General features: G+C 61.8%; 1 protein-coding gene across 1 annotated transcript; it reads right to left on the bottom strand.

Annotated features, from left to right (window-relative positions):
• Positions 1-234: 234 nt before the first annotated feature.
• Positions 235-8,173, bottom strand: IL11RA (interleukin 11 receptor subunit alpha). Its single transcript, XM_075726984.1, is given in 13 exon segments — positions 235-254; positions 352-434; positions 1,118-1,217; positions 1,416-1,511; positions 1,965-2,106; positions 2,222-2,385; positions 2,531-2,694; positions 3,069-3,101; positions 4,007-4,121; positions 4,309-4,475; positions 4,594-4,654; positions 5,019-5,118; positions 8,006-8,173. Coding segments are annotated over 13 exon segments (1,413 nt in total).
• Between the last annotated feature and the right edge of the window lie 3,441 nt (positions 8,174-11,614).

The following is an 11,614-nucleotide window of genomic DNA, read 5'->3' as shown; positions in this document are numbered from 1 at the left end:
CCTGTCACCCTGAGTCCGAGGTGCCTCCAGCCGGCTCCTGGCGGGCATGGGCAGTCCAAAGCTCCTGGGAGCAGAGCCTCTCTCCTTAGGGTCCATCCTGCACCCCCTGGGTGCTCTGGCAATGTCCACGGCCATGGGCGACCCGGGAGGCGTGGGGTCCTTGGGAGCCAGCAGTGGCATCAAGTCCCACACGTGGGCAAGCGGGTGCAGGGAGCAGGGATCGGCCAGGGCTCACTACAGGATCTGAGCCTCTGCTGAGAGAGAGGGCAGGGGGTCAGAGGGGGCTCTGACCTACCCCCCCCCCCCTTTCCCCTTCATCCACCCCATGACCCCCCACACACCCTGACTCACTCGGCAGTGCCTTCAAGTGGGAGGCAGCAACTAAGAAGTTGTGGGGTTTGGTCTCGTCCTTGCCATGTTTCCTCACCCGGAGCCTGGGGACAGAGCAGCGGTGGCTGAGGACCCCGAGCAGCCCCCCTGAGCACTGGGACCGCCCACATCCCTGGCGATCCTGCTCTGCATCCCCATCCAGCTGTGCCCAGCTGTGCCCGGCTGCTCCAGCGGGTCAGCTGCAGGGCTACAGCAGGAGCTGGTCACAAGGTCGGACAGGGCTGGGCTGGGGACAGGGACAGACGGCAGAGCCACGGCACGGCAGCGAGAGCCCAGCAGTGGCAGGATGAGAGGGGACCTGGGGACAGGACCAGCAGGCAGTGCCCAGGGGCAGGACTCCCAGGGGGCAAAGGCATATGGAGGGGTCTCTGCACCGACCAGGGAGCAGGAGGGTCCCCAGCAAGGCAGGAGGCTTTGGAGGGATGTTAGTAGCAGCAGTGTCTTTGGGGGATACAGAGAAAAGTCCCATGGGTGTGGGCTCATCAGAAAGACCCCAGGCAGGCTGGGCAGTGCTGCAGCTGGTGGGGTGTGCTGGGAAGAGGTGTTGATGTGGCAGGGGGGCAACGGGAGCGTGAACCACCTTATGGGGCTGGCGTGAAGTCTGTTTGGGCAGGGACCCCAGAGCAGGGTTGGGGGAACGTGGAACACCCCATGCTGGGGGTTTGGCAGCCAGAGTGGGATGGGTACAGCAATCACACAGACCCTTCCCTCTCTAAACCCAACCTACCAGATGAGGATGGTGATGACGAGAACAGCAGCCAGTACGAAGAAGGCAAAGATCCCGAGGGACACCAGGATGGCCATCTTCTCCAGGGGGTCACTGTGGTCTGGGACAGAGAGACTGTCACAGCCGAGGGATGCCACAGAGGGACCCTACTGCAAGCTCCTGGGCACCCCAGCACCCCAGACACAGAGAGGCATGGAGCAAGAGACCCTCCCCATAACTCTCAGCTGTGTGTGTGCCCAGGCAGGCAGCTGCCTGCGGGCAGTCCCCACGCCTGCCTGCCACCTCCAGCTCTACTCACTGATGGGCTCAGGATTGGGAGCCTGGGAGGGCTCCTCAGCCAGGCTCTCCAGGCTGGCATCTGTAGTGGTTTCTTCACTTGCGGTGGTGGCCGGGTCTGGAAGGGTAGAGGGAATGGGAATCACTCACCCAAAATCATGAGCGGCACCCCAGGCGCCACAGAGAGGAGCAGGGAAGGGTGCCCCTGTTCCCCCAGGTCCCATGAGCCCAAGGGTGCTCCTGGGGTGCTACAGGTGCTATGGGACCCTCCCTCTGCCCTGAGGCTGTGGAGGGCAATCCCCAAATGGCAGCAGCACAGCTGCAGCCTGCTGTGGGGCTGGGAGATGCTTTGCTCCGTTGCAGCTCTGCCTTCCACTATGGGACCAGTTTTTGGATGGTGCATGGGACCAGCTTTTTGGGCCAACTTCAAGGAAGCCCAGGAGCTGGGGCTTGCTCTGGGTGCTATGGGGAAGGGGCTGGAGAGGGGTAGCCCAGGGTGCTGGAGGGACTTTGGGGAGGGATGGCACAACCTGGTAGGGATGCTGGGGGCTTTAGCCTGTCCCTCTCGCACCTCTGACCGGCGTCGCCCGGGCCTCGGCACTCCACTCGCTCCAGTTCCCCGCATCCAGGAAATCCTTGGCGCTGACTTGGACCACATGCTCCAGCCCGGCAAAAGCATCTGTGATCACCTCAGAGAGGTTCACCGTCTCCACCTGCACCGGGCAGAGGGGAGCTGTGGGGCAGGAGGGTGCACCCCTTGCTGCCATCCCTGGCCCCGTGCCCACCCTGCTCCCACGCCAGCTTTGCCTTCCCTCGGCCGCCGCTTACCACGGACCAGGAGCGGTGGATGACAGGCCGGTACTGGAGCCGAAACCTGAGCTGGAAGTGGGGCTCCTTGGGCCAGGAGGAGGGGTACTTCCAGCTCACGTGCAGCCGCCGAGGGGCCAGGGGGATGGGCTCCACCACCAAGCCCTCTGGAGGGTCCGGCTTAACTGCATGGGGGAGCACAGGGAGCCCTCGTCACACCGCACTGCCATGCAGAGGGGTGCTGGGCTCCCTGCTGCCAGTTGGGGCTGGATGACTGGGGGATGGAGGGACAGACATGGGGGACAGACAGACGGATGGATGGGGACTCACTGATGGCTTGCATGGTGACATCGAGGAGGCGGAAGCTGGAGCCCAGCGGGTTCACCTCGGTGATGTTCAGGCGGTAGGAACTCCAGAACTCCGACCCGTGGACGGTGCAGGTGCCGGGGCGGGACGGATCCTGCAGACATGGCCCCACATGCCCGTTCTTGTTCCTGCAGACGGGGAGGCAGGGTGGCAACATGTCCCCCCGCCTGCCACCCATAATTTCCTGGAGCTACCAAGGCGGTGCCATATGGAGAGACCCCCAAACCAAGAGCGCAGTGGAGGAGGCAGCCCCTCACCCCTCCAGAGCCCGGCACATCCCTCCGAGCGTGACTGAAGTGACCCCCACCCCAGCCCCACAGTCCTTCCTGGAAAGGTCCCTCCCTGGAGCAAACACTTCTCCCAGGCCCCCAGGTTTGGGGAGCTGGTTCCCCGATGGGGACAACCACCTCTCATCTCGGGGACCCCACCACGGACAGTGGCAGAGCCTTTGGGACCGGGGCCAGTCCCCAGGGCATGGGACTAGGGTGGGAGCCAGTCCTACCTCCGCTTCTCTTCACCCGTCAGTGATTTCTTCCTGCCATGGAGAGACAGAAAAGCAGACAGTGAGCATGAGGGGACAGCATGAAGCCAACCCCACCGTGACCCAGAGGAGGGACAGGGGTCTCTGCACCAGTCCTGAGGGGCTGCTCTGCTGCACCCCGCTCCTGCATTGATGCACCTGGGCAGCACGGCATGGGGGATGGAGCTAATGCCATCCCCAGCCGTGCCGATGAGCAGCCTGGCAGCAGGAGCTGGGGATCCCAGGGGGACGAGATGGTGGGGTGCCCAGGAGGGTCCTTCTCGGAGGGCTGCCCTCCCTCACCCAGGGTTTTATCATGCAGCAGCAGCAAACACACAGGGATGCTGATAAAAGCAGCTCCCCAGCAGCTGGCTTTGCCCTCACCCTGTGGCCCCCAAATCCCTTCGCTTCCCACTGCCTCCTCCTTGCTGAGCCCCCATTGCTCCAACGTGGCCCCCTCCCCGACAAACCCCCAGCCCCCCCGCTCCTGCAGCTTTCAGCAGGGCTGTGCTTTATGGCCTCCGGCTGACTTCAAAGCAGCCCGCTAATTTGGCCTGCCGGGATAATTAGAAGCAGCTATGCTTTCCTTTCATCCTGAAGGATGCCGAGACGCTCGGCGGCTTGCAGATGACCTGCTTCTCTTTTACAGCCCTCTGGTGCTGGCAGAGCTGTCGGCAGGAAGGCAGCCTGCCTGTGCTGGCCCCCCAGTGCTGCTGGGGGCCTCCCTCAGAGCAAGCAAATGCTCGGTGCTCTGCTCATCCCAAAACATGACCTGCTCCAGGGCACAGCGTGGTCCTTGGGGCAGGAGGAGAACCCAGGGCGTGGGTCAGACGGCCAGAAGGATTTGGTGGTTATCCTTGGCCAGGACCCAGGGCTCACCGCATAACCCCCCCAGCCCGTGCCCTGTAGGGATACATCACCTGTAGGTCGTGATGTATCTGGTGGGGAGGAAGGTCTCCACACTGGAGGTCCAGGAGCAGGAGAAGTTCTCGTAGTCGGAGGCTCTGCAGGACACAAAGGGGACCCCTGGCAGGCCTGGGGTCCAGGGGGAAGCGACGGTCAGCAAGGGGTCCCCCGTCCTGCAGCCCAGCCGGCACGCAGGGACCCCCGTGTCACCACAAAGTCCCCTCTTGGCAAGCCGCTGCCAGGGCACGGGCACTGCTGGCCCATCCCGGCGGGGGTGCATACCCCCCATACTCCGTCCCGCAGACACGCTACTCACGCCCCAGCCGCAGGGACACGGCATGCAGGAGGCCACCGTCTTCACCATGGCAGCTGTAGGTTCCCGCGGTGGCCAAGCTGGCACGCGGCAGCACCAGGGCTCCCTGCCGAACGGCCGAGCCCTCCGGCAGTGCCGCAGCGCCCGCCCGACTCCATTGCACCGGCGAGCTGGGGAGGAGAGACCGGGCAGGCAGCATTAGAGGACGGCGATGGTGGGGTCACCCCAGGCACACCCTGTAATCTATCCCATCGGATAAACCTCCCGGTGTGCATGGAAAACACCTACCTGGCATGGGCACCGGCGCACAACAGGGTCACCTCTGTCCCCACCTGTCCGTACTGCACACCTGGAGGGACACACACACCCCCAGATGGGTGTAAGCACCCCGTGCCACCCCGTGCCAGGGCTGGGGGTCGAGGTGGGCAACCTGGGGCTGTACCCCCCTGGGGAGCTGGGCGCTGGCTGTGGGGTCTTGCTTCATGCAGGGATACATCACATTCACGGGGGACTGGGAAGGACTGGTCCCAGCTGGGGCTGGGCAATGGACAGCTGCAGGGGGGGTGCTGGCCAGAGGACACCCATCGCCGTGGGGCTGCATTTCGTGTACGCCCTGGCTCTGGTAGGTCTGTGCCTGCCTGGGGAAAATGGGGTGCCCCCAGGATACCCATGCCTGGGACATGGGGGCTGAGGGGGGGTTTGGGAGGGCTCACCTTCCTCTCCCCAGCCCTCGGGGACGGCGAGGGAGGCTGACGCCAGGGCTGCTGCGAGGAACACCATCACCCTGCCAAGGCCTGGGATGGGACTGCGCATCTGGAGGAGGCAGAGCGGGGAGGGAGAGGGTGTCACCCCCTGCAATGGGGTGGCCAACAGGGTCCGCAGCCCACAGCATCCCTGCAGGACCATGGACCCCACTGCTCCCTTTTGTCTCTCCCCATCCTGCCGGGGACAGCACGGGGACCTACCACCGGGACCCCAGCCGGGACAGCCGGCAGGATCTGTGCCACTGTCACAGCTGGTCCCTGGCTGCCGAAGAGTCCCCATGCCTGGAGCAGGGACGCAAAGGGCAAACACTGACCAGGAGCTCGGGACTGTGTGGGCTGGTGGAATTAAGGGCTCTTTGCCATTGCAGTCCTGTGCCGGGAGCCCTGGCTGGCTCCCAGCCCTGGGGTGGTCCAGAGACCTGCATTGGTGCAGCTGGTGTGGGAAGGGACCGAGGAGAAATTCTGGCCTGTATTTACATGGCAGGAGACACCAGTTAGATCTGAACAGGCTCACACAGCCAAGGAGAGAGCAGGTCTGTGAGAACACAGACCATACTGAGAGTGGGGCTGGCTGGGGGTCCTGCATCACTGACCATCCCTGCACCTGCTGCAGGGCTGGTCCCTGCAGGTCTGTGTCCTTCCAGGCCATTTGGGGTCTCTGGATCCAGGGAGAAAGGCCCTGAAATCCCTTCCCCCCACTCAAAGATCACCAGCGGGTCCGGGGCGAGAAGTGCAGGGGATGCTGAGTCAGGGGTGTGCACCCAACTCTCCATGGGTCAACCCCAGCCACAGATGGAGTCTTCCCCATGACAGCACAGCCAGCATCACCCTGTCTGTGCCAGCCAGCACTACCCTGAGTTGTCCATCTCACCCTACATTGATCTGCAAATATCAGCCAGTGTAAACCTGGTGTTGCCCTGAGGTATCAACCCCCGCCTGCATCATCCTGCACAGATCAGCCTGCATCATCCTGCACAGATCAGCCAGCATCGCCCTGCCTATGCCAGCCAGCATCGCCCTAAGGCATCTGTTCCAGCTTGCATGGTCCTGCACATATCAGCCAGCGTCACCCTGTCCATGCCAGCCAGCATCACCCTGTCTGTACCAGCCAGCATCACCTCGGGGCATCCGTCCCGGCAAACATCACGCCATCCCTATCAGCAGCGTCACACTGTCCCTATCAGCCAGCCCCGCCTGCCCCGGCAGGCACAGACAGCTGAATCACTTGTCCCTGGAAGACCCCCCTGCCCACCCCTCACAAACAGGCAGGCCTGTTTATTTACACCCATATTATCAGGCTCCGCTCCAGGCTGCAGGCGGGCAGGGGCTGAGGGCACGGGAGGCAATGAGCTTCCTGCCAGCCCCAAGCACAGGCTGCAGCTCATGGGCATAAATCCACGTCCCCCTGAGTCGCGGGGGTTCAACAGCCAAGGGGCTCCAGGGAGAGGTGCTCCAGCCCTGCAAAGGCACCCCAGAGCAGCTGCTGGTTCCTCTGCTGCAGGCAGGTGCCCATGGCTGCAGACCAAACCGCGTGGTGGAGGAAACAAGAGCTACAAGGCGATGTGCTGCAAGCCAGCAAGGGGGAAGGTGTGTGGCACCCTCCATCAACCCTGTCCTGAACATGCCAAGCAGCCTCAAACACAAACCCCAAACATAAATAATTTCATGAGACTGTCATAAGCTTTTCCTACCAAACCACCCGTAGAAATGTTCCCAAGAAACATCAGTTAAAAGGTCTCTGCCAAAACTATGCTGGTAACTAACTGGGAACATTCAGCCTGAAAGTAAAATATTTTGGTGATGGAAAAAAAAAAAAAAAGACTTAAAATACACTTAAAAGCAGCAACCAAAAATAACTCCAAATACCACATGGGCCAGAGTTAAGGGGATGGTGCTGGAGGGGGGGATGAGGGAGAAGGGAGATTGTGTTAGTGTGGAGAGAGAGAAATAGTTTTAAAATAAAATCATTTTTTCTCCCAGCTGCCCTGCGTTTTTTGTGCAAATGCTGTGGAGGGTGAAGGCAGAGCTGCTGCACCTATCGCCCACCGTGCTGCTCTGTGGCAGGGGGATATATTCTGGGTGCTGGCTCACTGCTGACAAGAGTTTGTCAGGTCTCAGGGCCAGTGACTGGTTCAAGGCCAGTCTGGAAAAATGACCCTGCAGCTGCAATGCTGAAAGGCATCTTTCCCTGGATGGACAAGGGAAGAGCTGGGGTCATGGCACGATTTGCAGCCAGCTGCTGCTCACATCCTCGGGGAATGGCGTCAGCCCTGCCCAGCCAGCCTGGGGGTGGTATTGCCGACAGACCCAGCGGCACCCCAGACCCCTATGTGGTGGCAGAGGGCATTTCTGTAGACCCCATCACCAGCTGCATCCCAAGCCCTGATCTCCACGGCAACACTCGCAGTGGTCCCCCACCACTCACCCTGAGGGCCACCCCGCATCCTCCCACCCTTCAGCACCCTCTGTCCCAGGGCCCCCCTAGCGCTCCCCAGCACCCCATGAGCTCCCCTGCCTCGGATGGGCTCTTTTGGGCAGCTGCCCCCTGCTGCCAGCGCAGCATGGGGGAAGGCAGCACTGAGCCCCCCCCCCCCCCCCGAGACACACACATTGGCTTAGTAAATGACCCGCCTGAGCATTGCCAAAACCTAGCCACGACCGAGCATCACCGCAGAGAGAAGAAACAGGGCAAGCCCTTCCTCGCCTGCCCGAAGGCCACAAACAAAAGGGGAAGGAGCCGCAGAGCAGGGGAAGACCCGGAGCCCTCGCCCGCCCCGGGTGCAGCGGCGTGGCAGGGGGCCAGGCGCTCCGGGCCAGGCACTGCTGCAAAACAGCCTGCCCAGAAAGGATCCCCTTACTTTCTTCAACCAAACTCCCTCGCTGAGAGGAAAACAGGCGTGCAAATGAACGCACACGCACGTGCACTGCCAGGCCACTTTACTTAGCGGCTCTGCAGCCCCACGGACGAGCACACAGGCGGAGAAAGCATCCCTCTATGTTTGCACCAGCAGTGACACATCCTGGGGACGGGGAGTCCCGGCACAGTGGTCCTGGAGCGGAGCCGGGACAGAGGGAACAATCAGAGCTTTTTTAGCTCCCTGCATGCTAATCCTGGCCTGAGAGGCATCTGCCGCCTGCCTGGGGCTGGGTGACCTCCCACGGCCACGGCTGGGGCAGAGGGACCCAGCCCAGCCTGTGGCTGTGGCTCGGCCCCAGCAAGGGAGGGCAGCGGTGCCGGACTCTGCTCCCTCGGCACAGGACGCTCTCATCACCGGCACGGCCAGGGTGACCAGGCTGTGCGTGGCACCCGTGGATGTGAGCCAGAACCGCAAGGTGCCACTCTCCACCCTGCGTCCACCCTGCTGTCCCATGGGGCATCATTTGAGCTCATCCAAAAGGTTTTGGGGAGTTGCGGTGAGATATCCTGCCGTGAGCCCCTTCCTGCATCCAAAGTGAAATGCTGCAAGCCAAAACATCCTCCACAATCACAGCCATGTGCACCAGCATGGATGCCCATGTGGGGTGTGACAGTCCCCCAGCACAGCCGCTCTGTGCCATGCCCCGCCGTGGTCTGGCAAAGCCCCGGCGCAGATTCCTGGGGGAGGCCAACTTTCCATTGCACTCGGCACTTTGAAAGACAGTGGTTTTTTTTTTTCTTTTTTTTTTTTTTTGCTTTGCTTCATTTGAAGTCGCTCTTCAAAGAAAATGAGCTGCACACAAGAGGCCGGGGGCGGGGGAGAGCAGGACACAAGCAGACGATGCCATGCCACAGGGCTGAAGACGGCAGCGGCGGGACATGGGATGCTCCTCACTGAGCACAGAAACCTGGGGTGCCTCCTAACCTCTCCCCAGGGTGGTCCAGGGCAGCATCGCTGCAACAGAGATATGGCAAATAAAAGAACCCAAGAGCACTTGGCAGCTCTGCCCGCCATGTGCTGGGACCTGCTGGAGTCACCCACCTGCAAAAAGGTGCTCTGCAATGGGCAATGCCTGACGCTGGCCGGCTCTGACACCCTAGAGATGGCATCACACTGTACTCCAGCCCCTCAGCTGGGGGAGCATCCCTAGCCCCGCACCCAGACCCTCCTCTCTGCCAGTGCCCGCTGTGGGAAACACGTCCCATGGCCAAGGACGGCCGTGTTTCAAAGCATCAGGAGTTGCCCTCTCCTTGCTTTCTGGTGGGGTTGGGAGCACAGTGCCCCACTAACCCCCTCTCCTCCTGGCAGCCCCGCAGAAGTGCTGTGCCCTGCTCTGAGGAGCTGCGGTGTAGCCTGAGTCCATCTCCGTGGCTGCTGATCTGCCCAGAAACCTGGCAGCATCCCACCCCTGCAGCACCGGTGACCTCCGTCATTATTGCATCAACCTGTACCTTTGGGGCAGGGGGAGGACTGACCCCGCTGCTGGGACGGTCCCCTGCAACCAGCCACCCCTGTCCCCTAAATGCCGCTGGCACCCTCCCAGCTGCTGGGTGCCTGGAGAAAGCCCAGCAATGGGTGGTGGCAGGGAGGGAAGCACATCCCCCACCACCTCTAGGACCACCGTCAGCACCCAGGAACAACTCCTCGCACTGCTGGGGTGATGCTCCCCCAGGCCAAGGGGAGAGCCCCACTTGCAGTCCCCAGCCCCTCTGGTGCCTTGGGGAGCTCAAAAAGGGCTGCTTTCCTCTGCACCGCTTTGGTGGGGTGCTGAGCACCCATGGACCCCCCACGCCTGCTTGGGGGGGGCACCATGCCAGGCTGAGGTGAGCCGACACACACACATGCACAACTGCAGCCAGTGTGACCCCAGCGCACTGGAATTACCCCAGTTAAGCCAGTAAAGCCAGTTGCAGCCTTTCCCTGTGAAGCCAGTGCGGTCCAATAAGCCCCGCGTGGAGCCTGAACATGGGGCTAAACCCAGTACAGTCCCAGCGTGGGGCTTAACTCAGGGCAGCCCAAGCATGGGATTATACCCCACGCAGCCCAGGAGTGGGATTAAATCCCCCTCAGCCCAGGAGTGGGATTAAATCCAGTGCAGTCCAAACTTGGGGTTAAATCCAGTGCAGTCCAAATGTGTGGTTAAATCCAGCTCAGCCCAGGAGTGGGGTTAAACTCCAGCTCAGCCCAAACACAGGGCTAACCCGAGCACACTCCAGCTGTGGGGTTAAACCCAATGCAGCCCAGAAGTCAGGTTAACCCCAGCTCAGCCCAAACATAGGGGTAACCCCAGTGCCACCCAGGGAACCAGTTCATCTCCACAGCCAGGTACAATGCGTATCTCCATCCAACCCAGACCAACCACCCCCCACGACACCCCCTTGCAAAGCCTGGCTGACCACAGCCCCACTGGTGTCCACAGCCAAGCCCAAACCTTCCCCCCCCCGCCCATATCCCGAGGGTCACCTCTCTCCTCTGTGGGGCTGGCAGCTGCTAGTGGGACCCGGTGCTGGGGGTCCCGGGGGCCACCACACACCTCGGCATGCTGGCAGCTTCATGGAGGTCAGGCTCTGCTCTTACCCTGGCTGGGAAACTCCCACCCCAACGCTCCGATTTCCGCCCTCCCCTGCTCCATCCTGCGGGAAGAAGTCTCTGGCTCCCGGTTGTAAGCAGAGGCATTGGCAAGGGCCAAAACAGCGAGGGCTCTGTTAGCAGCCAGCAGCCCCAGCGCCACGCCAGCTGGCAGCGTTGCATTCAGAGGGGGAAGAGAAGGGGCCCACCCCCTCTGTCCCCATCCCCACACTCCCCCGCCAAAGCCACGCGCCAGAGAAATTCCTAAAAATAATCTCCTGGCTGAAAAGAAACCCTACAGCTACAGCACCTACAGGGTTTCTTTACAGCTGGAAGATTATTTTTGGGATGGAGTTGTGGGGGGCTGCATCCCCCCTGTCCTCGGCACAGGGTTGCGGGACAGGGACGGGCACAGTGCTGGATCCGGGGACACGGGTGGGACCCGCTGGCAGGGAGCTGGGCCACCCTGTGATTAGACCAGGGTGGGAAAGGCTTTTCCTGTCCCGGGAACGTTTTAGGATTTGGGATATTTTTCTGCTCCTGGGCTCAGCCCAGCCTGGCAGAGGTTTCGGTGAACCCGCAGCTCCAGGCAAATGGGGCAGCTGGGTACCAGCCTGCACCCCGGCATTTCACCCCCCCAGCAGCATCTGCATCCCCCAGAGCAAACTCCCGCCATAAGCTGGCCCTGGAGCTGACAGAAGAGCATATGCATCCATATATGTAGGGCACATACATATATATGTACATATATGTGAGCACCTCATGCAAGCCCAGCTCCTCCTGATGCTCCTGATGAACTCCAGCCTGGAGCTGGGGACCCCAGGCAGGAAAGGGGCCCCACAGCATTCCCCTGTCCGGTGTTCCCCCCATCCCTCCCTGAGCTCCAGTGCCTGGGAGCCATCAGGCTCAGCTCCATCCCCGAGGCACGAAGGCGCCCGGGTCAGCCAAAACCCTGTGGGGTGGCAGGGCCAAAATAAACAGCTCACCGTACTGCGGCACAAATGCCCCCCCACCTAGCAATTTGCTGTCACTCCTTTTGCAAAACAAAATCCGTTTTGG

This window comes from Pelecanus crispus, chromosome Z (genome assembly GCF_030463565.1).
Source record: "Pelecanus crispus isolate bPelCri1 chromosome Z, bPelCri1.pri, whole genome shotgun sequence".
NCBI lineage: Eukaryota > Metazoa > Chordata > Aves > Pelecaniformes > Pelecanidae > Pelecanus > Pelecanus crispus.
Note: the sequence above shows the minus strand (reverse complement) of the source record. Positions and strands in the feature narration are given on the sequence as shown.